At 62.5% G+C, this 23,911-nt stretch overlaps 1 protein-coding gene across 1 annotated transcript in view; it reads left to right on the forward strand.

Moving 5' to 3' along the window:
- The first annotated feature begins 213 nt into the window (after window positions 1–213).
- Window positions 214–23,911, forward strand: part of LOC138101077 (glycogen [starch] synthase, muscle-like) — a 24,739-nt gene continuing 1,041 nt past the window's right edge. Inside the window, exons 1-11 of the mRNA XM_068998917.1 lie at window positions 214–256; window positions 1,606–1,723; window positions 6,441–6,622; window positions 9,619–9,810; window positions 12,042–12,227; window positions 13,907–14,051; window positions 17,084–17,201; window positions 18,642–18,762; window positions 20,493–20,599; window positions 22,343–22,402; window positions 22,538–22,616. Of these exons, the coding sequence (XP_068855018.1) occupies window positions 1,606–1,723; window positions 6,441–6,622; window positions 9,619–9,810; window positions 12,042–12,227; window positions 13,907–14,051; window positions 17,084–17,201; window positions 18,642–18,762; window positions 20,493–20,599; window positions 22,343–22,402; window positions 22,538–22,616 (1,308 nt within the window). The 5' untranslated portion in view covers window positions 214–256. The remainder of the gene's footprint in view (window positions 257–1,605; window positions 1,724–6,440; window positions 6,623–9,618; window positions 9,811–12,041; window positions 12,228–13,906; window positions 14,052–17,083; window positions 17,202–18,641; window positions 18,763–20,492; window positions 20,600–22,342; window positions 22,403–22,537; window positions 22,617–23,911) is intronic.

The following is a 23,911-nucleotide window of genomic DNA, read 5'->3' on the forward strand; positions in this document are numbered from 1 at the left end:
CCCCCACAGCCCCTCCATCCCCTCCCCCCACACACACTCGGTGCCCTCCCCCGTTGCCCCTTTAAGGCGCCATTGCCCCTTTAAGCCGCCCCCCCTCTCCCCCCCACGTGCCGCTCCCCCCGCCCGTCCCCCCTCTCCCCCCCGCCTCCACCAATCAGCGCCGGGGGGCGTGGCCGCGGCGGGGGGAGGGGGCGTGGCCTGTGCGGACGGGGGGCGGGAGGGGTCAGTCCGCGATCAGCTGCGGGAGCGCGGGGAGGTGAGGGGGGGGGGCGGCCAAAGGGACCCCCCCCGGAATCCCCCCCCCGGACCAAGGGACCCCCCCGGGACCCCCCCACGGGGAGGGCCCCCCCTTGGCGGAGGGGGTCCCATGGGGGTGGGGGAGTCCCCGGGGGGCTCCTCGTGGTGCTGGAGAAGTTTGGAAGGGTGGGGGGGCTCCCCTGGGGGGGGTCCCGTGAGTTGGGGGGGGTCCTCAGGGGGGTCCCAGAGGCTCGGGGAGGGGGTCCTGGGGGGTCTGGGAGTCTTGGGGGGGGGCCTGGAGGGAGGGGTGAGTGACTGGGGGGGGCACCCATGGGTGGGGGGGTCCCAAAGGGGGGTTTGGGAAGGGAGAGAGGGAGGGGCTGCGGGGGCTTTTGGGGGGGGGGGTCCCATGAGAGCGGGGGGAGGGGGGTCCTGGGGGGGTCCTGGTGGTCCCATGGGTGGGGGGGGGGGTCGTGGGGGGGTCCTGGTGGTGCTTGGGGGGGGTTATGGGGTCATCTGGGGGGGGTCCCATGGGTGGGGAGGGGTCGTGGGGGGGTTTTGGGGTCATTGGGGGGGGTCCCATGGGTGGGGGCGGTCCTGGGGGGGGTCCTGGTGGTCCCATGGGTGGGGGGGTCCTGGTGGTGCTTGGGGGGGGTTGGGGTCATTTGGGGGGGTCCCATGGGTGGGGGGGGAATCCTGGGGGGTCCTGGTGGTCCCATGGGTGGGAGGGGGTCGTGGGGGGATCCTGGTGGTGCTTGGGGGGGGTTATGGGGTCATTTAGGGGGGGTCCCATGGGTGGGGAGGGGTCCTGGGGGGGGTCCTGGTGGTCCCATGGGTGGGGGGGGTCCTGGGGGTGCTCGGAGGAGGTTTTGGGGTCATTTAGGGGGGGTCCCATGGGAGGGGAGGGGTCCTGGGGGGGTCCTGGTGGTGCTTGGGGGGATTATGGGGGCATTGGGGGGGGGGTCCCATGGGTGGGGGGGGGGTCACTGGGGGTGCTCAGAGGAGATTTTGGGGTCATTTAGGGGGGGTCCCATGGGTGGGGAGGGGTCCTGGGGGGGGGGTCCTGGTGGTGCTTGGGGAGGTTTTGGGGTCATTTAGGGGGGGTCCCATGGGTGGGGGGCTCCTATGAGGGGGGGGTTTGAGGGGGGCTATGGGTGATGAGGGGAGGGGTCTCCCGTGTGGGGCCCCCTCCCCCAATTCTCTTCCAACCCCAAATTCTGGGCTCCCCCTCCCCTCCCCCTCCCCCAATTTCAGGGCTCCTCTGCACCCCCCGCCATCCCCCCTCCCCCTCCCCGTTTTGGGGGGGCCGTGACCTCTGTGTGACCTCGCCCCCCCCCCCCCAATTCGGGGTCCCCCCGCCCCCCCCAGATGCCGCTGGCCCGCAGCGTGTCCGTGAGCTCCCTGCCGGGCCTCGAGGACTGGGGGGGTCCCGGCGCCCCCGACAACGTGGTGCTCTTCGAGGTGGCCTGGGAGGTGGCCAACAAGGGTGAGACCCCTCCCCAAAATCCCCCAAATCCACCAAAATCCACCAAAATCCGACAAAATCCAACAAAATCCTCCCCAAATCCAACAAAATCGAACAAAATCCCCGTCAAAATCCGCCCAAAACCCAACGGAATCCAACGAAATCCAGCAAACTCCCCCCAAAATCCAACAGAATCCCCCCAAAATCCAACAAAATCCTCATCAAAATCCCACAAAATCCAACAAAATCCCCCCCAACTCCAACCAAATCCACCAAAATCACCACCAAATTCCCCCGTTCCCCCAAAATCCACCAAAATCCCCAACCAATCCACCAAAATCCACCAAAATCCACCAAAATCCCCGCAAATCGCCCCAAAATGCCCCCAAATCCCCCAAATTCCCTCAAATCCAACAAAATTCACCGAAATCCAACAAAATCTCCCTGAAATTCCCCCAAAATCCACCAAAAATTCCCCCCAAAATTCAACAAAATCTTCCCAAATCCCCCAGGAGCATCCTGGGATCTCCCCCCACCCCAAAAAACCATCCTGACCCCTGGGACCCCACCCCGAAATTCCTCCTGGGAACCCCTGAACCCCTCTGAGATCCCCCCCAGACCCCCAGGACCCCCCCAGGGACCCCTGGGACCCCCCAAATTCCCCCCGCAGACTCCTGGGACCCCCAAAATCCCTCCTGAGCCCCCCTGGGATCCCCCCCCAGACCCCTGGGACCCCCCAAAATCCCTCCTGAGCCCCCCCAGGACCCCCAAATTCCCCCCAGGGACCCCTGGGACCCCCAAAATCCCTCCTGAGCCCCCCCAGGACCCCCCAAATTCCCCCCAGGGACCCCTGGGACCCCCGAATTCCCTCCCCAGACCCCTGAAATGCCCCCAAGGACACCTGAGACCCCCAAAATCCCTCCTGAGCCCCCCCCGGGACCCCCCAAATCCCCCCCAGACCCCTGGGACTACCCCAGGGACCCCTGGGATCCCCCAAAATCCCTCCTGAGCCCCCCCTGGTCCCCCCAAAATCCCCTCCCAGACCCTCTGGACCAACCCGTGAACCCCAAAGTCCCCCCAAAATCCTCCCCCAGACCCCTGAAATCCCCCCATGGACACCTGAGACCCCCCAAAATCCCTCCTGAGCCCCCCCTGGTACCCCCCAGACCCTTGTGACCCCCCCAAGTTCCCTCCCCAGGCCCTCTGGGCCCCCCCATGGACACCTGGGACCCCCCAAAATCCCTCCTGGGCCCCCCCAGGAACCCCCAAAATCCCCCCAGATCCCTGGGACCCCCCAAAATCCCTCCCCAGGGATACCTGAGACCCCCAAATTCCCTCCCCAGACCCCCTGAACCCCCCAAAATCCCCCCCAGGGACACCTGGGACCCCCCAAAATCCCTCCTGAGCCCCCCCAGGAACCCCCAAAATCCCCCCAGATCCCTGGGACCCCCCAAAATCCCTCCCCAGGGATACCTGAGACCCCCCAAATTCCCTCCCCAGACCCCTGGGACCCCCCAAAATCCCCCTGGGACCCCCCAGGAACCCCCAAAATCCCTCCTGAACCCCCTCGGTCCCCCCCCAGACCCCTCCTGACCCCTCCCAGACCCCTGGGACCCCCCCAAAACACCCCCGGGACCCCCCAAAATCCCCCCCAGACCCCTGGGACCCCCCCAGGGACATCGGGGACCCCCCAAATCCCCCCTGCAGACCCCTGGGACCCCCAAAATCCCTCCTGAGCCCCCCCCAGGACCCCCCAAAATCCCTCTCCAGACCCCTGTGGACCCCCCCAGGGACACCTGGGACCCCCCAAAATCCCCCTGGGACCCCCCAGGAACCCCCAAAATCCCTCCTGAACCCCCTCGGTCCCCCCCAGACCCTTCCTGACCCCTCCCAGACCCCTGAGACCCCCCCCAAACCCGCCCGGGACCCCCCAAAATCCACCCAATGGGGGGGGGGGGGTGTCCTGACCTATCCCATGATGCTTTTCGGGCTGGAGGGGGAATTTGGGGGAATTTCGGGGTTTTTTGGGGGTTTTTTTGGGAGGGCCGTGGTCCAGCGGGGGTTAACGGCAGCCGCGGTGCATTGTGGGAAACTCCAAGCATCTCCCCCCCCCTCCGCGCGGTGCATTGTGGGACGCTTCCTGCCCCGGTGCATCCTGGGATACTCCGCGGCCTGGTCCAGCGCCTGCCGCGGGGCATTGTGGGAAACTCCGCGGCGCCCGGGGCATCATGGGATGCCAGAGCATCCTCGTGTCCCACAATGCACCGCGGCGCCCCCCCCAGGGGCGATTTTGGGGGGGTCCTGGAGGGGATTTGGGGGGTCCTGGGAGTCCTGGAGGGGATTTGGGGCTTCCTGGGGGTCCTGGGATGGGATTTGGGGGTTCCTGGGTTGGGATTTGGGGGTTCCCAGGTGTCCAGGGTTAGGATTTGGGGTCCCCCTGACCCCATCCCCACCCCCCCCGGCAGTGGTGCTGATCCAGGGGGGTCCTGGGTTGGAATTTGGGGGTTCCTGGGGGTCCTGAGTTGGGATTTGGGGTTCCCAAGGGTCCTGGATGGGGATTTTTGGAGGTTCCCAGGTATCCTGGGTTGGGATTTGGGGGTTCCCGGGTATCCTGGGTTGGGATTTGGGGTTCCTGGGGTTCCTGGGTTGGGATTTGGGGGTTCCCAGGTATCCCGGATTAGGATTTGGGGTCCCCCTGACCCCATTCCCACCCCCGGCAGTGGGGGGGATTTACACGGTGCTGATCCAGGGGGGTCCCGGGTTGGGATTTGGGGTTTGTGGGTTGGGATTTGGGGGTTCCTGTGTATCCCGGGTTAGGATTTGGGGGTTCCCAGGTATCCCGGGTTAGGATTTGGGGTCCCCCTGACCCCATTCCCACCCTCCCGGCAGTGGGGGGGATTTACACGGTGCTGATCCAGGGGGGTCCTGGGTTGGGATTTGGGGTTCCTGGGGTTCCTGGGTTGGGATTTGGGGGTTCCTGGGTTGGGATTTGGGGGTTCCTGTGTATCCCGGGTTGGGATTTGGGGGTTCCCAGGTATCCCGGGTTGGGATTTGGGGGTTCCTGGGTTAGGATTTGGGGTTCCTGGGTATCCCGGGTTAGGATTTGGGGTTCCCAGGTATCCCGGGTTAGGATTTGGGGTCCCCCTGACCCCATTCCCACCCCCCCAGCAGTGGGGGGGATTTACACGGTGCTGATCCAGGGGGGTCCTGGGTTGGGATTTGGGGTTCCTGGGGTTCCTGGGTTGGGATTTGGGGGTTCCTGGGTTGGGATTTGGGGGTTCCTGTGTATCCCGGGTTGGGATTTGGGGGTTCCCAGGTATCCCAGGTTGGGATTTGGGGGTTCCTGGGGTTCCTGGGTTGGGATTTGGGGGTTCCCGGGTATCCCGGGTTAGGATTTGGGGTCCCCCTGACCCCGTTCCCGCCCCCCCCGGCAGTGGGGGGGATTTACACGGTGCTGATCCAGGGGGTTCCTGGATTGGGATTTGGGGGTTCCCAGGTATCCCGGGTTAGGATTTGGGCTCCCCCTGACCCCGTTCCCACCCCCCCGGCAGTGGGGGAGATTTACACGGTGCTGATCCAGGGGGATCCCGGGGTTCCTGGGTGTCCTGGGTTGGGATTTGGGGGTTCCTGGGTTGGGATTTGGAGGTTCCCGGGTATCCCGGGTTAGGATTTGGGGGTTCCCAGGTATCCTGGGTTGGGGTTTGGGGGTTCCCAGGTATCCCGGGTTGGGATTTGGGGGTTCCTGTGTATCCCGGGTTGGGATTTGGGGTTCCCAGGTATCCCGGGTTAGGATTTGGGGTCCCCCTGACCCCATTCCCACCCCCCCAGCAGTGGGGGGGATTTACACGGTGCTGATCCAGGGGATTCCTGGGGTTCCTGGGTTGGGATTTGGGGTTCCTGGGTTGGGATTTGGGGGTTCCCAGGTATCCCGGGTTGGGATTTGGGGGTTCCTGTGTATCCCGGGTTAGGATTTGGGGTCCCCCTGACCCCGTTCCCACCCCCCGGCAGTGGGGGGGATTTACACGGTGCTGATCCAGGGGATTCCTGGGGTTCCTGGGTTGGGATTTGGGGGTTCCTGTGTATCCCGGGTTGGGATTTGGGGGTTCCTGTGTATCCCGGGTTAGGATTTGGGGTTCCCAGGTATCCCGGGTTGGGATTTGGGGGTTCCCGGGTATCCCGGGTTAGGATTTGGGGTCCCCCTGACCCCGTTCCCGCCCCCCCGGCAGTGGGGGGGATTTACACGGTGCTGATCCAGGGGGTTCCTGGATTGGGATTTGGGGGTTCCCAGGTATCCCGGGTTGGGATTTGGGGTCCCCCTGACCCCATTCCCACCCCCGGCAGTGGCAGGGATTTACACGGTGCTGATCCAGGGGGATCCCGGGGTTCCTGGGTGTCCTGGGTTGGGATTTGGGGGTTCCTGGGTTGGGATTTGGGGGTTCCCGGGTATCCCGGGTTAGGATTTGGGGGTTCCCAGGTATCCTGGGTTGGGGTTTGGGGGTTCCCAGGTATTCCGGGTTGGGATTTGGGGGTTCCTGGCGTTCCTGGGTTGGGATTTGGGGTTCCTGGGTATCCCGGATTAGGATTTGGGGTCCCCCTGACCCCCTTCCCACCCCCCCGGCAGTGGGGGGGATTTACACGGTGCTGATCCAGGGGGTTCCTGGGTTGGGATTTGGGGGTTCCTGTGTATCCCGGGTTAGGATTTGGGGTCCCCCTGACCCCGTTCCCACCCCCCCGGCAGTGGGGGGGATTTACACGGTGCTGCAGACCAAGGCGCGGGTGACGGCGGACGAGTGGGGCGAGAGCTACGTGCTGGTGGGGCCCTACGTGGAGAGCAGCGTCCGCACCCAGGTGGAGCTGCTGGAGCCGCCCCAGCCCGCCCTGCGCCGCACCCTGGCAGCCATGAACGCCCAGGGCTGCAAGGTGGGCACCGGGGGGGCACCTGGGGGGCACCTGGGGGGGAGTTATGGGGTCAGGGAGGGAGTTATGGGGTCGGGAAGGGGGTTATGGGGTCGGGGGTCTCAAGGGTTGGGGTGTACCTGCAGTGCCATGAACGCCCAGGGGTGCAAGGTGGGCACCGGGGGGGCACCTGGGGGGCACCTGGGGGGGAGTTATGGGGTCAGGGAGGGGGTTACGGGGTCAGGGAGGGGGTTATGGGGTCAGGGAGGGGGTTATGGGGTCGGGGCGGGGGCTTTAGGGTCGGGGGTTCTGGGGTTGGGAGGTATGTGGAATGCCATGAACGCCCAGGGCTGCAAGGTGGGCACCGGGGGGGCACCTGGGGGGCATCTGGGGGGCAGCTGGGGGGGAGTTATGGGGTCAGGGAGGGGGTTACGGGGTCAGGGAGGGGGTTATGGGGTCAGGGAGGGGGTTATGGGGTCAGGGAGGGGGTTATGGGGTCGGGGGTTCTGGGGTTGGGAGGTATGTGGAATGCCATGAACGCCCAGGGCTGCAAGGTGGGCACCGGGGGGGCACCTGGGGGGCATCTGGGGGGCAGCTGGGGGGGAGTTATGGGGTCAGGGAGGGGGTTACGGGGTCAGGGAGGGGGTTATGGGGTCAGGGAGGGGGTTATGGGGTCAGGGAGGGGGTTATGGGGTCGGGGGTTATGGGGTTGGGAGGTATGTGGAATGCCATGAACGCCCAGGGCTGCAAGGTGGGCACCGGGGGGGCACCTGGGGGGCACCTGGGAGGCACCTGGGGGGGAGTTATGGGGTCAGGGAGGGAGTTATGGGGTCGGGGAGGGGGTTATGGGGTCAGGGGTCTCAGGGATTGGGGGGTATCTGCAGTGCCATGAATGCCCAGGGGTGCAAGGTGGGCACCGGGGGGGCACCTGGGGGGCACCTGGGGGGCACCTGGGGGGGCGTTTTGGGGTCAGGGAGGGGGTTATGGGGTCAGGGAGGGAGTTATTGGGTCTGGGGTCTCAAGGGTTGGGGTGTACCTGCAGTGCCATGAACGCCCAGGGGTGCAAGGTGGGCACCTGGGGGGCACCTGGGGGGGAGTTATGGGGTCAGGGAGGGGGTTATGGGGTCGGGGAGGGGTTTTGGGGTCGGGGAAGAGGTTATGGGGTCGGGGAGGGGATTTTGGGGTCAAGGAGGGAGTTATGGGGTCAGGGAGGGGGTTTTGGGGTTGGGGGGGTTTAGGGTCGAGGGGGGGGTTTTGGGGTTGGGGAGAGGGTTATGGGGTTAGGGAGGGGGTTTTGGGGTCAGGGGGGATTTTGGGGTCAAGGAGGGGATTTTGGGGTCAGGGAGGGAGTTAAGGGGTCAAGGAGGGGTTTTGGGGTCGGGGGTGGATTTTGGGGTCAGGGAGGGGGTTATGGGGTCGGGGAGGGGGTTTTGGGGTCGGGGAGGGGATTTTGGGGTCAAGGAGAGATTTTGGGGTCAGGAAGGGGGTTTTGGCGTTGGGGGGGGGTTTGGGGTCGGGGAGGGGATTTTGGGGTCGGGGAGGGGATTTTGGGGTCAGGAAGGGGGTTTTGGGGTCGGGGGGGTTCCCATGGGGCGGGAGGGGCACCCAAAGGTCCCCGGGGGGGATTTTGGGGACACCCAGCCCTGCGGGCGCCCCCCTCCCCCCTCCCCGGGTCACGTGGGGTCTATTTTTAGCCCCCCACCACCCCCGCCCCTCCCCCACCCCCCTCAGCTCGCGTTTCCCTCCCGCCCCTCCCCCCCCCCCAAAAGGTCAGGGCCGCCCCTCCCCCTCCCAAAAATGGGGTGGGGGCCCCTCGAGGGGGGCTCCGAGCCCGCTTTGGGGTCGTTCGGGCCATTTTGGGGCCGTTTCTCCCGTTTTTGGGGTCATTCATCCCATTTTTGGGGCCATTTATCCCATTTTGGGGTCCTTTATTCCATTTTGGGGTAATTTATCCCAGTTTTGGAGTCAGCTACCTGAGTTTTTGGGGTCGCTTATCTCATTTTGGGGTCATTTGTCCCATTTTTGGGGTCGTTTATTCCATTTTGGGGTCATTTATCCCATTTTTGGGGCTGTTTATCCCATTTTGGGGCCGTTTATCCCATTTTTGGAGTCATTTATCCCATTTTTGGGGGCATTTATCCCATTCTGGGGCCATTCATCCCATTTTTGGGGTCGTTTATTCCATTTTGGGGTCATTTATCCCAGTTTTGGGGTCACCTACCTGAGTTTTTGGGGTCGCTTATCTCATTTTAGGGTCATTTATCCTATTTTTGGGGCCGTTCATCCCATTTTGGGGCCGTTTATCCCATTTTTGGAGTAATTTATCCCATTTTTGGTGTCCTGTATCCCATATTGGTGTCCCGTATCCTATATTGGGGTCACTTATCCCATTTTTTCGGTCATTTATCCCATTTTTTGGGTCATTTATCCCATTTTGGAGTCGTTTATCCCATTTTGGGGTTGTTTATCCCATCTTTAGAATCATTCATCCCATTTTTGGGGTCATTTATCCCATTTTTAGGATCATTCATCCCATTTTTGGGGTCATTAATCCCATTTTTTGGGTCATTAATCCCATTTTTGGGGTCGTTTATCCCATTTTGGGGTCGCTTATCCCATCTTTAGCATCACTCATCCCATTTTTGAGGTCGTTTATCCCACTTTTAATATCATTCCTCCCATTTCCGGGGCCATTTATTCAACTTCTCCAAGCTCCGACCCCACTTTGGGCCACCTTGACCCCGTTTTAGAGCCACCAACCCCATTTTGGACCCTAAACCTCCTTTCTGGCAGCTCCCCGGGGCCATTTTGGGGCTCTGACCCTTTGGGAACCCCCCCAAATTTCAGCCTCCAGCTACACTTTGCCCACACCCCGATGGCAACGACCCCAAAAAGCCGCTCTGGGCTGCCCCTGGCATTTGGGATTTCCCCGTTTCGAGGCACCAACCGAGCCGGGAGCCTCTCCGGGGCAATTTTGGGGTGCTGATGCTGGGGGGCACGGCCCGAATTTTGGGGTGCAGGTGCATTTTGGGCGCTGGCTGATCGAGGGCAGCCCGGCCGTGGTGCTGCTGGACGTGGGGGCCACGGCCTGGAGCCTGGAGCGCTGGAAGGGGGAGCTGTGGGAGAGCTGCGCCATCGGCGTGCCCTGGTACGACCGCGAGGCCAACGACGCCGTCCTCTTCGGCTTCCTCGTGGCCTGGTTCCTCGGAGAGGTGGGATTGGGGGTCCTCAGGGGGATTTGGGGGGATTTGGGGTGATTTGGGGTGGGTTTGAGGGGATTTGGGGTGGGTTTGGGGTGCCCTGGTACGACCGACGCTGCCTCCTCTTCGGCTTCCTCGTGGCCTGGTTCCTCGGAGAGGTGGGATTGGGGATCCTCGGGGGGGTTTTGGGGTCCTGAGGTGGGATTTGGGGGGATTTGGGGTGATTTGGGGTGGGTTTGGGGTGATTTGGGGTGGGTTTGAGGGGGTTTGGGGGTGATTTGGGGTGGGTTTGAGGGGGTTTGGGGTGGGTTTGGGGTGCCCTGGTACAACCGCGAGGCCAACGACGCCGTCCTCTTCGGCTTCCTCGTGGCCTGGTTCCTCGGAGAGGTGGGATTGGGGGTCCTCAGGGGGTTTTGGGGCCCCTCAGGGGGTTTTGGGGGGATTTGGGGTGATTTGGGGTGGGTTTGAGGGGATTTAGGGTGGGTTTGGGGTGCCCTGGTACGACCGACGCTGCCTCCTCTTCGGCTTCCTCGTGGCCTGGTTCCTCGGAGAGGTGGGATTGGGGGTCCTGAGGGGGGGTTTGGGGGTCCTCAAGGGGGGGTTTGGGGTCCTTCAGGGGGTTTAGGGGTGATTTGGGGTGGGTTTGGGGTGGGTTTGGGGTGGGTTTGGGGTGCCCTGGTACAACCGACGCCGTCCTCTTCGGCTTCCTCGTGGCCTGGTTCCTCGGAGAGGTGGGACTGGGGGTCCTGAGGGGGATTTGGGGGGATTTGGGGTGATTTGGGGTGGGTTTGGGGTGATTTGGGGTGGGTTTGAGGAGGTTTGGGGTGGGTTTGGGGTGCCCTGGTACGACCAATGCCGCCTCCTCTTCGGCTTCCTCGTGGCCTGGTTCCTCAGAGAGGTGGGATTGGGGGTCCTCGGGGGGTTTTGGGGTCCCTCAGGGGGTTTTGAGGGGGTTTGGGGTGATTTGGGGTGGGTTTGGGGTGGGTTTGGGGTGCCCTGGTATGACCGACACTGCCTCCTCTTTGGCTTCCTCGTGGCCTGGTTCCTCGGAGAGGTGGGATTGGGGTCCTCAGGGGGGTTTGGGGGGATTTGGGGTCCTTTAGGGAGTTTTGGGGTGATTTGGGGTGGTCTAGGGGTGATTTGGGGTGGGTTTGGGGTGATTTGGGGTGATTTGGGGTGGGTTTGGGGTGGGTTTGGGGTGGGTTTGGGGTGCCCTGGTGCGACCGACGCCGCCTCCTCTTCGGCTTCCTCGTGGCCTGGTTCCTCGGGGGTGGCCCTGGGTGGCCCAGGGTGGCCCCGGGTGCCGCTTGGTGCCACTCGGGTGCCCCTGCGTGGCTCCAGGTGGCCCTTGGTGATGGTGGGTGCCACTCGGTGGCCACTCGGGTGCCCCTGGGTGACTCGATGGCCCCTGGGTGACTCGGTGGCCCCGCGGTGGCCCCTGGGTGCCCCTGGGTGACTTGGTGGCCTCTGGGTGACTTGGGTGCCCCTGGGTGACTTGGTGGCCCCTGGGTGCCCCTGGGTGACTCGGTGGCCCCTCGGTGGCCCCTGGTTGCCGCCGGGTGACTCGGTGGCCCCCGGGTGACTCGGTGGCCCCTGGGTGCCCCTGGGTGACTCGGTGGCCCCTGGTTGCCCCCGGGTGACTCGGTGGCCCCCGGGTGACTCGGTGGCCCCTGGGTGGCCCCCGGGTGGCCCCTGGGTGGCGCCGGGTGACTCAGTGGCCCCCGGGTGACTCGGTGGCCCCTGGGTGCCCCTCGGTGGCCCCTCGGTGGCCCCTGGGTGACTCGGTGGCCCCCGGGTGACTTGGTGGCCCCTGGGTGCCCCCGGGTGACTCGGTGGCCCCTGGGTGCCCCTGGGTGCCTCGGTGGCCCCTCGGTGGCCCCTGGTTGCCCCTGGGTGACTCGGTGGCCCCCGGGTGACTCGGTGGCCCCTGGGTGCCCCTGGTTGCCCCTGGGTGACTCGGTGGCCCCCGGGTGACTCGGTGGCCCCTGGGTGGCCCCTGGGTGGCCCCTGGGTGATGCTGGGTGCCCTGGGTGACTCGGTGGCCCCTGGGTGCCCCTGGGTGCCCCTGGGTGACTCGATGGCCCCTGGGTGACTCGGTGGCCCCCGGGTGACGCCGGGTGACTCGGTGGCCCCTCGGTGGCCCCTGGTTGCCCCCGGGTGACTCGATGGCCCCCGGGTGACTCGGTGGCCCCTGGGTGGCCCCCGGGTGGCCGCCGGGTGACGCCGGGTGCCGCCGGGCGCAGTTTGCGGCGCAGAGCGAGGAGCGCCCGTTCATCGTGGGCCACTTCCACGAGTGGCTGGCGGGGCTGGGGCTGGTGCTGAGCCGCGCCCGGCGCTTGCCCGTGGCCACCATCTTCACCACGCACGCCACGCTGCTGGGCCGCTACCTGTGCGCCGGGAGCGTGGACTTCTACAACAACCTGCACTCGGTGAGGGCACCTGGGGGGGCACCTGGGGGGCGTCTGGGGGTGGGGGGCACACCTGGGACACACCTGGGGGGCACCTGGGGGGGCACCTGGGGGTGGGGATGCACCTGGGGGGGCATCTGGGGGGCACCTGGGGGGCGTCTGGGGGTGGGGGCACACCTGGGACACACCTGGGGGGCACCTGGGGGGTGTCTGGGGGTGGGGGGCACACCTGGGACGCACCTGGGGGGGCACCTGGGGGGCACCTGGGGGTGGGGGCACACCTGGGGGGCACCTGGGGGGGCACCTGGGGGGCGTCTGGGGGTGGGGGGCACACCTGGGACACACCTGGGGGGCACCTGGGGGGCACCTGGGGGGCACCTGGGGATGGGGGGCACAGCTGGGACACACTTTGGGGGCACCTGGGGGGGAGGGGGGACAGCCGGGGGGCACCTGGGGGTGGGGGGCACACCTGGGGGGCACCTGGGGGGGATGGAGGACACCTGGGGGGGGACAGCGGGGGGGTGGGGACACACCTGAGGGGCACCTGGGGGGCACCTGGGGGTGGGGGGCACACCTGGGGCACACCTGGGACACACGTGGGGACATCAGGGCTCCCTGTGGGGTTTTAGGGTGTGTCTGGGTGCCCCCAGGTGCCCCCAGGTGTGCCCAGGTAGATTCAGGTGCCTGCAGGTGCCCCAAGGAGTGCCCAGGTGCGCCCGCAGGTGTGCCCAGGTGTGCCAACAGGTGACCCCAGCTGTGCCCAGGTAGATTCAGGTGCCCCCAGGTGCCCCCAGGTGTGCCCAGGTAGATTCAGGTGCCCCTAGGTGTGCCCGCAGGTGACCCGAGGTGTGCCCAGGTAGATTCAGGTGCCCACAGGTGACCTGAGGTGCCCCCAGGTGGACCTAGGTGCCCCCAGGTGCCCCCAGGTGTGCCCAGGTGTGCCCGTAGGTGTGCCCAGGTGACCCTAGGTGTGCCCAGGTAGATTCAGGTGCCCCCAGGTGTGCCCCCAGGTGTGCCCAGGTGACCCTAGGTGTGACCCCAGGTGTGCCCAGGTAGATTCAGGTGCCCCCAGGTGCGCCCGCAGGTGTGCCCAGGTGTGCCCGCAGGTGCGCCCGCAGGTGTGCCCAGGTGACCCCAGGTGTGCCCAGGTGTGCCCGCAGGTGTGCCCAGGTGCCCCCAGGTGTGCCCAGGTAGATTCAGGTGCCCCCAGGTGCCCGCAGGTGTGCCCAGGTGCGCCTGCAGGTGCGCCCAGGTGTGCCCAGGTAGATTCAGGTGCGCCCGCAGGTGACCCGAGCTGTGCCCAGGTAGATTCAGGTGCCCCCAGGTGTGCCCGCAGGTGTGCCCACAGGTGTGCCCAGGTGACCCTAGGTGTGCCCAGGTAGATTCAGGTGCCCCTAAGTGTGCCCGCAGGTGTGCCCGCAAGTGACCCGAGCTGTGCCCAGGTAGATTCAGGTGCCCCCAGGTGCCCCTGGGTGCCCCTCAGGTGCCTGCAGGTGTGCCCAGGTGCGCCCACAGGTGTGCCCAGGTGCGCCCGCAGGTGTGCCCAGGTAGATTCAGGTGCCCCCAGGTGCCCCTCAGGTGTGCCCAGGCGTGCCCAGGTGCGCCCGCAGGCGTGCCCAGGTGTGCCCGCAGGTGCGCCCGCAGGTGCGCCCGCAGGTGTGCCCAGGTGTGCCCGCAGGTGACCCGAGCTGTGCCCGCAGTTCGACGTGGACAAGGAGGCGGGCGAGCGGCAGATCTACCACCGCTACTGCCTGGAGCGCGCGGCCGCGCACTGCGCCCACGTGCTGACCACCGTCAGCCACGTCACGGCCGCCGAGGCCGAGCACCTGCTCAAGCGCAAGCCAGGTGCCCCCAAATCCTCCTGAGCCACCCCAAAATCCTCCTGAGCCACCCCAAATCCTCCTGAGCCACCCCAAAATCCTCCTGAGCCACCCCAAAATCCTCCTGAGCCACCCCAAAATCCTCCTGAGCCACCCCAAATCCTCCTGAGCCACCCTAAAATACTCCTGAGCCACCCCAAAATCCTCCTGAGCCACCCTAAAATGCTCCTGAGCCACCCCAAATCCTCCTGAGCCACCCCAAATCCTCCTGAGCCACCCCAAATACTCCTGAGCCCCCCTAAAATGCTCCTGAGCCACCCCAAATCCTCCTGAGCCACCCCAAATCCTCCTGAGCCACCCCAAATCCTCCTGAGCCCCCCTAAAATGCTCCTGAGCCACCCCAAATCCTCCTGAGCCACCCCAAATCCTCCTGAGCCACCCCAAATCCTCCTGAGCCACCCCAAATACTCCTGAGCTCATCACCAAAATCCTCCTGAACCACCCCAAAATCCTCCTGAGCCACCCCAAATACTCCTGAGCCACCCTAAAATCCTCCTGAGCCACCCCAAATACTCCTGAGCCACCCCAAAATCCTCCTGAGCCACCCCAAATCCTCCTGAGCCACCCTAAAATGCTCCTGAGCCACCCCAAATACTCCTGAGCCACCCCAAATCCTCTTGTTTCACCCCAAATCCTCCTGAGCCACCCCAAAATCCTCCTGAGCCACCCCAAATCCTCCTGAGCCACCCCAAATACTCCTGAGCCAGCCCAAATCCTCCTGAGCCACCCCAAAATCCTCCTGAGCCACCCCAAAATGCTCCTGAGCCACCCCAAATCCTCTTGTTCCACCCCAAAATCCTCCTGAGCCACCCCAAATACTCCTGAGCCATCCCAAATACTCCTGAGCCCCCCTAAAATGCTCCTGAGCCACCCCAAATCCTCCTGAGCCACCCCAAAATGCTCCTGAGCCACCCCAAATCCTCCTGAGCCACCCCAAAATGCTCCTGAGCCACCCCAAATCCTCCTGATCCACCCCCAAATCCTCCTGAGCCACCCCCAAATACTCCTGAGCCACCCCAAATCCTCTTGTTCCACCCCAAAATCCTCCTGAGCCACCCCAAATCCTCCTGAGCCACCCCCAAATCCTCCTGAGCCCCCCTAAAATGCTCCTGAGCCACCCCAAATCCTCCTGAGCCACCCCAAAATGCTCCTGAGCCACCCCAAATCCTCCTGAGCCACCCCAAAATGCTCCTGAGCCACCCCAAATACTCCTGAGCCACCCCAAAATGCTCCTGAGCCACCCCCAAATACTCCCGAGCTCATCACCAAAATCCTCCTGAGCCACCCCAAATACTCCTGAGCCACCCCAAAATCCTCCTGAGCCACCCCAAATCCTCCTGAGCCACCCCAAAATCCTCCTGAGCCACCCCAAATCCTCCTGAGCCACCCCAAAATGCTCCTGAGCCACCCCAAATCCTCCTGAGCCACCCCAAAATCCTCCTGAGCCACCCCAAATCCTCCTGAGCCACCCCAAAATCCTCCTGAGCCACCCTAAAATACTCCTGAGCCACCCCAAATCCTCCTGAGCCACCCCAAATCCTCCTGAGCCACCCCAAAATCCTCTTGTTCCACCCCAAAATCCTCCTGAGCCACCCCAAATCCTCCTGAGCCACCCCAAAATGCTCCTGAGCCACCCCAAAATCCTCCTGAGCCACCCCAAATCCTCCTGAGCCACCCCAAATCCTCTTGTTCCACCCCAAATCCTCCTGAGCCCCCCAAAATCCTCCTGAGCCACCCCAAATCCTCTTGTTCCACCCCAAATCCTCCTGAGCCACCCCAAATCCTCCTGAGCCACCCCAAAATGCTCCTGAGCCACCCTAAAATACTCCTGAGCCACCCCAAAATCCTCCTGAGCCACCCCAAATCCTCCTGAGCCACCCCAAAATCCTCCTGAGCCACCCCAAATACTCCTGAGCCACCCCAAAATCCTCCTGAGCCACCCTAAAATGCTCCTGAGCCACCCCAAATCCTCCTGAGCCACCCCAAATACTCCTGAGCCACCCCAAATCCTCCTGAGCCACCCCAAAATGCTCCTGAGCCACCCCAAATCCTCCTGAGCCACCCCCAAATCCTCCTGAGCTCATCACCAAAATCCTCCTGAGCCACCCCAAAATGCTCCTGAGCCACCCCAAAATCCTCCTGAGCCACCCCAAATACTCCTGAGCCACCCCAAATCCTCCTGAGCCACCCCAAAATGCTCCTGAGCCACCCCAAATCCTCCTGAGCCACCCCAAAATCCTCTTGTTCCACCCCAAATACTCCTGAGCCACCCCAAAATACTCCTGAGCCACCCCAAATCCTCCTGAGCCACCCCAAAATCCTCCTGAGCCACCCCAAAATCTTCCTGAGCCACCCCAAATACTCCTGAGCCACCCCAAAATCATCCTGAGCCACCCCAAAATCCTCCTGACCCCCCCAAAATCCTCTTGTTCCACCCCAAATCCTCCTGAGCCACCCCAAAATCCTTTTGTTCCACCCCAAAATCCTCCTGAGCCACCCCAAATCCTCCTGAGCCACCCCAAAATGCTCTTGACCCCACCCCAAAATCCCCCACGTTGTTCAGGGCACCCCAAAATCCTCCTGACCCCACCCCAAAATCCCCTTGAGTGCCCCAAAATCCTCTCGGGGCACCTCAAAATCCCCCTGGGGCCCCCCAAAATCCTCCTGCCCCCCCCATCCCCAGTTCCCCCTCCCCAGCCCCAGGGGGGGACCCCAAAAAGACCCCGGCTGCTCCCAGGGATTTGGGGTCACTTTGGGGTCACTTTCGGGGGGGTTCCCTGAGCATTTTGGGGTCCCCCCCCCCCAACCCCTGGTGACCCCAAAGACCCCTCCCCGCCCCCCCCCAACCCAAAAATCCCTGGGGGGGGGTTCCTGGGTGGGACACCCCGGATTTTGGGATCCATGGATTTTGGGGGGATGGGGGGCGGGGGGGGGGGGGACTTTGGGGGGTTCCCCGAGGGTTTTGGGGTCCCCCTGACCCTGGCGGGACCCCCCCAGACCTGGTGACCCCGAACGGGCTGAACGTGCGCAAGTTCTCGGCCATGCACGAGTTCCAGAACCTGCACGCCCAGAGCAAGGCCCGCGTCCAGGAGTTCGTGCGCGGCCACTTCTACGGGTCAGCGAGCCCAGGGGACCCCGAAACCCCAAAGGGGACCCCGAGATCACAAAGGGGACCCCGAAACCCCAAAGGGGACCCCGAGATCCCAAAGGGACCCCAAAGGGACCCCAAAACACCAAAGGGGACCCCGAAACCCCAAAGGGGACCCCGAAATCCCAAAGGGGACCCCGAAATCCCAAAGGGACCCCAAAGGGACCCCCAAACACCAAAGGGGACCCCCAGACCCCAAAGGGGACCCCGAGATCACAAAGGGGACCCTGAAATCCCAAAGGGGACCCCGAAATCCCAAAGGGACCCCAAAGGGACCCCAAAACACCAAAGGGACCCCAAAACCCCAAAAGGGACCCTGAAATCCCAAAGGGGACCCCGAGATCACAAAGGGGACCCTGAAATCACAAAGGGGACCCTGAAATCCCAAAGGGGACCCTGAAATCCCAAAGGGACCCCAAAGGGACCCCAAAACACCAAAAGGGACCCTGAAATCACAAAGGGGACCCTGAAATCCCAAAGGGGACCCCGAAATCACAAAGGGGACCCCCAAACACCAAAGGGGACCCCGAGATCACAAAGGGGACCCTGAAACCCCAAAGGGACCCCAAAGGGACCCCAAAACACCAAAGGGACCCCAAAACCCCAAAAGGGACCCTGAAGTCCCAAAGGGGACCCCAAAACACCAAAGGGGACCCCCAGACCCCAAAGGGGACCCCGAAATCACAAAGGGACCCTGAAATCCCAAAGGGACCCTGAAACCCCAAAGGGGACCCCGAGATCCCAAAGGGGACCCTGAAATCACAAAGGGGACCCCCAAACACCAAAGGGACCCCGAAATCACAAAGGGGACCCCGAAATCCTAAAGGGGACCCTGAAACCCCAAAGGGACCCCAAAGGGACCCCGAAATCACAAAGGGACCCCGAAATCCAGAGGGTTGGGAGGCAGGAGTTGAGGGGTGATTTTGGGGTGTTTTGGGGGATGATTTTGGGGTGATTTTGAGATGATTTTGGGGTGTTTTCAGGGATGATTTTTGGGGTGTTTTGGGGATGATTTTGGGGTATTTTTGGGGATGATTTTGGGATGTTTTTGGGGATGATTTTGGGGTGATTTTGGGGATGATTTTGGGGTGTTTTTGGGGATGATTTTGGGGTGATTTGGGGTGGTTTTGGGGATGATTCCGGAATGTTTTTGGGGATGATTCTGGGGTGATTTTGGGATGATTTTGGGGTGATTTGGGGATGATTTTGGGGTGATTTGGGGATGATTTTGGGGTGATTTGGGGTGGTTTTGGGGATGATTCCGGAATGTTTTTGGGGATGATTCTGGGGTGATTTTGGGATGATTTTGGGGTGATTTGGGGATGATTTTGGGGTGATTTGGGGATGATTTTGGGGTGTTTTCAGGGATGATTTTGGGGTGATTTTGGGGTTCCCCCCTCCCCGCAGGCACCTGGACTTCGACCTGGACAAGACGCTGTTCTTCTTCATCGCGGGGCGCTACGAGTTCTCCAACAAAGGCGCCGACATCTTCCTGGAGGCGCTGGCCCGGCTCAACTACCTGCTGAGGGTGACACTGGGGGACAACGGGGGGACTGGGGACATCGGGGGGGATTGGGGACATCAGGGACATTGGGGACATCGGGGGGGATTGGGGACATTGGGGGGGATTGGGGACATCGGGGGGATTGGGGACATTGGGGGGGATTGGGGACATCGGGGGGGATTGGGGACATTGGGGGGGATTGGGGACATTGGGGGGATTGGGGACATTGGGGGGGATTGGGGACATTGGGGGATTGGGGACATCGGGGGGGATTGAGGACATTGAGGGGACCTTGGGGACATTGGGGACAATGGGGGGACGTTGGGGACATTGGGGGGTATTGGGGACATTGGGGACAACGGGGGGACTGGGGACATCGGGGGGGATTGGGGACATCGGGGGGGATTGGGGACATCAGGGACATTGGGGACAACGGGGGGGATTGGGGACATTGGGGGGGATTGGGGACATCGGGGGGATTGGGGACATCGGGGGGATTGGGGACATTGAGGGCATTAGGGTCATTGGAGAGATTGGGGACATTGGGGACATTGGGGACAACGGGGGGATTGGGGACATTGGGGGGATTGAGGGGACCTTGGGGACATTGGGGACACTGAGGGGACACTGAGGGGACACTGAAGGGACCTTGGCACCCACATCTTCCTGGAGGCGCTGGCCCAGCTCAAAGACCTGCTCAGGGTGGCACTGGGGGGGCATCGGGGGGGATTGGGGACATTGGGGGGGACTGGGGACATTGGGAGGGATTGAGGACATTGAGGGGACCTTGGGGACATTGGGGACAACGGGGGGACGTTGGGGACATTGGGGGGGATTGGGGACATTGGGGGGACCTTGGGGACATTGGGGACATCAGGGGGGACTTTGGGGACGTTGGGGACATCAGGGGGAGTTTGGGGACACTGAGGGGACATTGAGGGGACCTTGGCACCCACATCTTCCTGGAGGTGCTGGCCCGGCTCAAAGACCTGCTCAGGGTGGCACTGGGGGGACACTGGGGGGGATTGGGGACATTGGGGGGATTGGGGACATTGGGGACATTGGGGACATTGAGGACATCAGGGGGAGTTTGGGGACACAGAGGACATTGAGGGGACACTGAGGGGACATCGGGGGCATCGGGGGGGATTGGGGACATTGGGCACATTGGGGGGACTTTGGGGACATTGGGGGGATTTGGGGACATTGAGGGACATTGAGGGGACTTTGGGGACACCAGGGGCATCAGGGGGGACCTTGGGGACACTGAGGACATCAGGGAGGATTGGGGACATCGAGGGGACTTTGGGGACATCGAGGGGACACTGAGGACATTGGGGACATGGGGAACATCGGGGGGGATTTGGGGACATTGAGGGGACGTTGGGGACATCAGGGGGGATTTGGGACATTTGGGGACACTTTGGGGACATGATGGAAACCCAAGAGGACGTGGGGACACTTTGGGGGCACTTTGGGGACATTTGGGGACACCGGAGCTCTGTGAGACCGGGCTCTATTTGGGGTTGGGGAGGACATTTGGGGTCAGGAGGCTTTTGGGGCCGTTGTGGGGAGATTTTTAGGACACCCCAAGTGCCGTTTGGGGACCCTCGGTGACATTGGGGACACCCCCCCCCCCCTGCCCTGGCAGCTGAACGGTGTCAGGGGGGTGTTTGGGGACTTTTGGGGGCTTTTTTTGGGGGGCCGTTTTGGGGTTGGTGGGGGCCGGGGGTGACGCTGGGGACGCCGCGCAGGTGAACGGCAGCGAGGTGACCGTGGTGGCTTTTTTCATCATGCCCGCGAGGACCAACAACTTCAACGTGGAGTCGCTCAAGGGCCAGGCCGTGCGCAAGCAGCTCTGGTGGGACCCCAAAAACACCCCAAAACCCCCCAAAACCACCCCAAAACACCCCCAAAACACCCCAAAACACCCCCAAAACACCCCAAAACACCCCAAAACACCCCCAAAAACCCCCCCAAAACCCCCCAAAACCACCCCAAAACACCCCAAAACACCCCAAAACACCCCCAAAACACCCCCAAAATACCCCAAAACACCCCCAAAATACCCCAAAACCGCCCCAGAAGCACCCCAAAATACCTCTAAATACCCCAAAAACGCCCCAGAAGCTCCCCAAAACCCCCCAAAAACACCCCAAAACCCCCCAAAAACACCCCAAAACCCTCCCAAAATACCTAAAAATACCCCAAAACACCCTGTAAATACCCCGAAATACCTCAAAATACCCCCAAGACACCCCCAAAACACCCCAGAAGCCCCAAAATACCCCACGAATATCCCAAAATACTTCAAAATACCCCAAAAGCACCCCAGAAGCCCCAAAATACCCCATAAATACCCCAAAATACCTCAAAATACCCCAGAAACACCCCCAAAACACCCCAGAAGCACCCCAAAAACACCCCATAAATACCCCAAAACCCCCCCCAAATACCTCAAAATACCCCAAAACAGCCCCAGAAGCACCCCAAAAACACCCCCAAAACCCCTCAAAATACCTCAAATACCCCAAAACACCCTGCAAATACCCCAAAATACCTCAAAGTACCCCAAAACCGCCCCATAAGCACCCCAAAAACTCCAAAAACACCCCAACCCCCCCCCAAAATACCTCAAAATACCCCAAAACCGCCCCAGAAGCACCCCAAAAACCCCCCTAAACCCCCCAAAGTACCTCAAAATACCCTAAAACACCCCATAAATACCAAAAAACACCTCAAAATACCCCAGAATACCCCAAAAGCACCCCAAAAACCCCCCATAAATACCCCAAAATACCTCAAAATACCCCCAAACCACCCCAAAAATTCCCCCCCAAACCACCCCAAAAATACCCCTAAATACCCCATATACCCCAAAATCGCCCTAAAAGCCCCCAAAACACCCCAAAATTCCCCTAAATCCTCAGGGACCCCCAAACTCCCCCCAAAAAAAACCCCCAGGGACCCCCCAAAACCCCCTGGGGACTCTCAAAACCCCCCCAGGGACCCCCCAAAACTCCCCTAAAATCCCCTGGGGACCCCCCCCAAACTCCCCCAAAAAACCCCCCGAGGACCCCCCAAACCCCCGAACACCCCGCTGGGGACCCCAAAACCCCCCAGGGACCCCCTAAAACCCCCTCAAGGACCCCCCAAACTCCCCTAAATCCTCAGGGACCCCCCCAAAAACTCCCCCAGAGACCCCCAAAACACCCCCTGGGGACCCCCAAAACTCCCCTAAAACCCCCTGGGGACCCCCAAAAAACCCCTCAGGGACCCTCAAAAACCCTCCGGGACCCCCAAAAAAACCCTCCAGGGACCCCCAAAAACCCTCCAGGACCCCCAAAAAACCCCTCCAGGGACCCCCAAAAACCCTCCAGGACCCCCAAAAAAACCCTCAGGGACCCCAAAAAACCCCACCAGGCACCCCCCAAACCCCCCAAAAAAACCCCCTGGGACCCCCAAAACTCCCCTAAAACCCCCTGGGGACCCCCAAAAAACCCCTCCACGGAGCCCCAAACCCCCTGGGGACCCCCTAAACCCCCCTGGGGACCCCCCAAACCCCCCCGGGACCCCCCAAATCCTGACCCCGAGCCCCCCCCAGGGACACGGCCAACGCCGTGAAGGAGAAATTCGGGAAGAAGCTCTACGAGTCTCTGCTGGTGTAAGAAACCCCCCCAAAAAAAACCCCAAAAAATCCCCAAAAAAATCTTTGAGGTCCCCCCTCCTGCGCTGGGGGGGGGGGAGGGGTCTCCTGAAGCCTCCCCTCCCCCCTTTTCCCGACCCCCCAAAATTCCAGGGGGAACCTCCCGGACATGAACAAGATGCTGGACAGGGAGGATTTCACCATGATGAAAAGAGCCATCTTCGCCACGCAGGTGAGGGGGGGGCTGCGACCCCTTTTTGGGGGGGTGGGACCCCCCTTTTGGGGTCTGGGACCCCTTTTTTGGGATCTGGGACCCCTTTTTTGGGGGCTGGGACCCCCCTTTTGGGATCTGGGACCCCTTTTTGGGGGGTGGGACCCCCCCTTTTGGGATCTAGGACCCCTTTTTGGGATCTGGGACCCCTTTTTTGGAGCTGGGATCCCCTTTTTGGGGGCTGCGACCCCTTTTTGGGGGATGGGACCCCCCTTTTTGGGGTCTGGGACCCCTTTTTTGGGATCTGGGACCCCTTTTTTGGGGGCTGGGACCTCTTTTTTGGAGCTGGGATCCCCTTTTTGGGGTGTGGGAGCCCTTTTTTTGGGATCTGGGACCCCTTTTTTGGGGGCTGGGACCTCTTTTTTGGAGCTGGGATCCCTTTTTGGGGGATGGGACCCCCTTTTTGGGGGGTGGGACCCCCTTTTTGGGATCTGGGACCCCTTTTTGGGGGCTGGGACCCCCCTTTTGGGAGCTGCGACCCCTTTTGGGGGGCTGCGACCCCTTTTTTGGGGGCTGGGACCTCTTTTTTGGAGCTGGGATCCCCTTTTTGGGGTGTGGGAGCCCTTTTTTGGGGGCTGGGACCCCCCTTTTGGGATCTTGGACCCCTTTTTGGGGGGTGGGACCCCCCTTTTGGGGTCTGGGACCCCTTTTTTGGGGGCTGGGACCCCCCTTTTGGGATCTGGGACCCCTTTTTGGGATCTGGGACCCCCCCTTTTTGGGGGATGGGACCCCCTTTTTGGGATCTGGGACCCCTTTTTGGGGGATGGGACCCCCTTTTTGGGGTTGGGATCCCTTTTTGGGGGGCTGGGACCCCTTCTTGGGGGGTGGGACCCCCTTTTTGGGATCTGGGACCCCTTTTTGGGATCTGGGACCCCTTTTTGGGGGGTGGGACCCCCTTTTTGGGTTTTGGGACCCTTTTTTGGGGGGTGGAACCCCCTTTTAGGGCTCGGGCCCCCCTTTTTGGGCTCAAGACCCCCTTTTTGGGCTCAGGACCCCCTTTTTGGGGTTGGGATCCCCCTTTTTGGGGTCAGGATCCCCTTTTTGGGGGGCTGGCACCCATTTTGGAGAGTCTGGAACCCCCTTTTAGGGCTCAGGACCCCCTTTTTGGGATCTGGGACCCCCTTTTTGGGCTCAGGACCCCCTTTTTGGGGTTTGGGCCCCCTTTTTGAGCTCAAGCCCCCCTTTTTTGGGCTCGGGACCCCCTTTTTGAGCTCAGGCCCCCCTTTTTCGGGCTCACTCCAACCCCTGGGACCCCT

Source organism: Aphelocoma coerulescens, unplaced genomic scaffold (assembly GCF_041296385.1).
Source record: "Aphelocoma coerulescens isolate FSJ_1873_10779 unplaced genomic scaffold, UR_Acoe_1.0 HiC_scaffold_188, whole genome shotgun sequence".
NCBI classification, from domain to species: domain Eukaryota; kingdom Metazoa; phylum Chordata; class Aves; order Passeriformes; family Corvidae; genus Aphelocoma; species Aphelocoma coerulescens.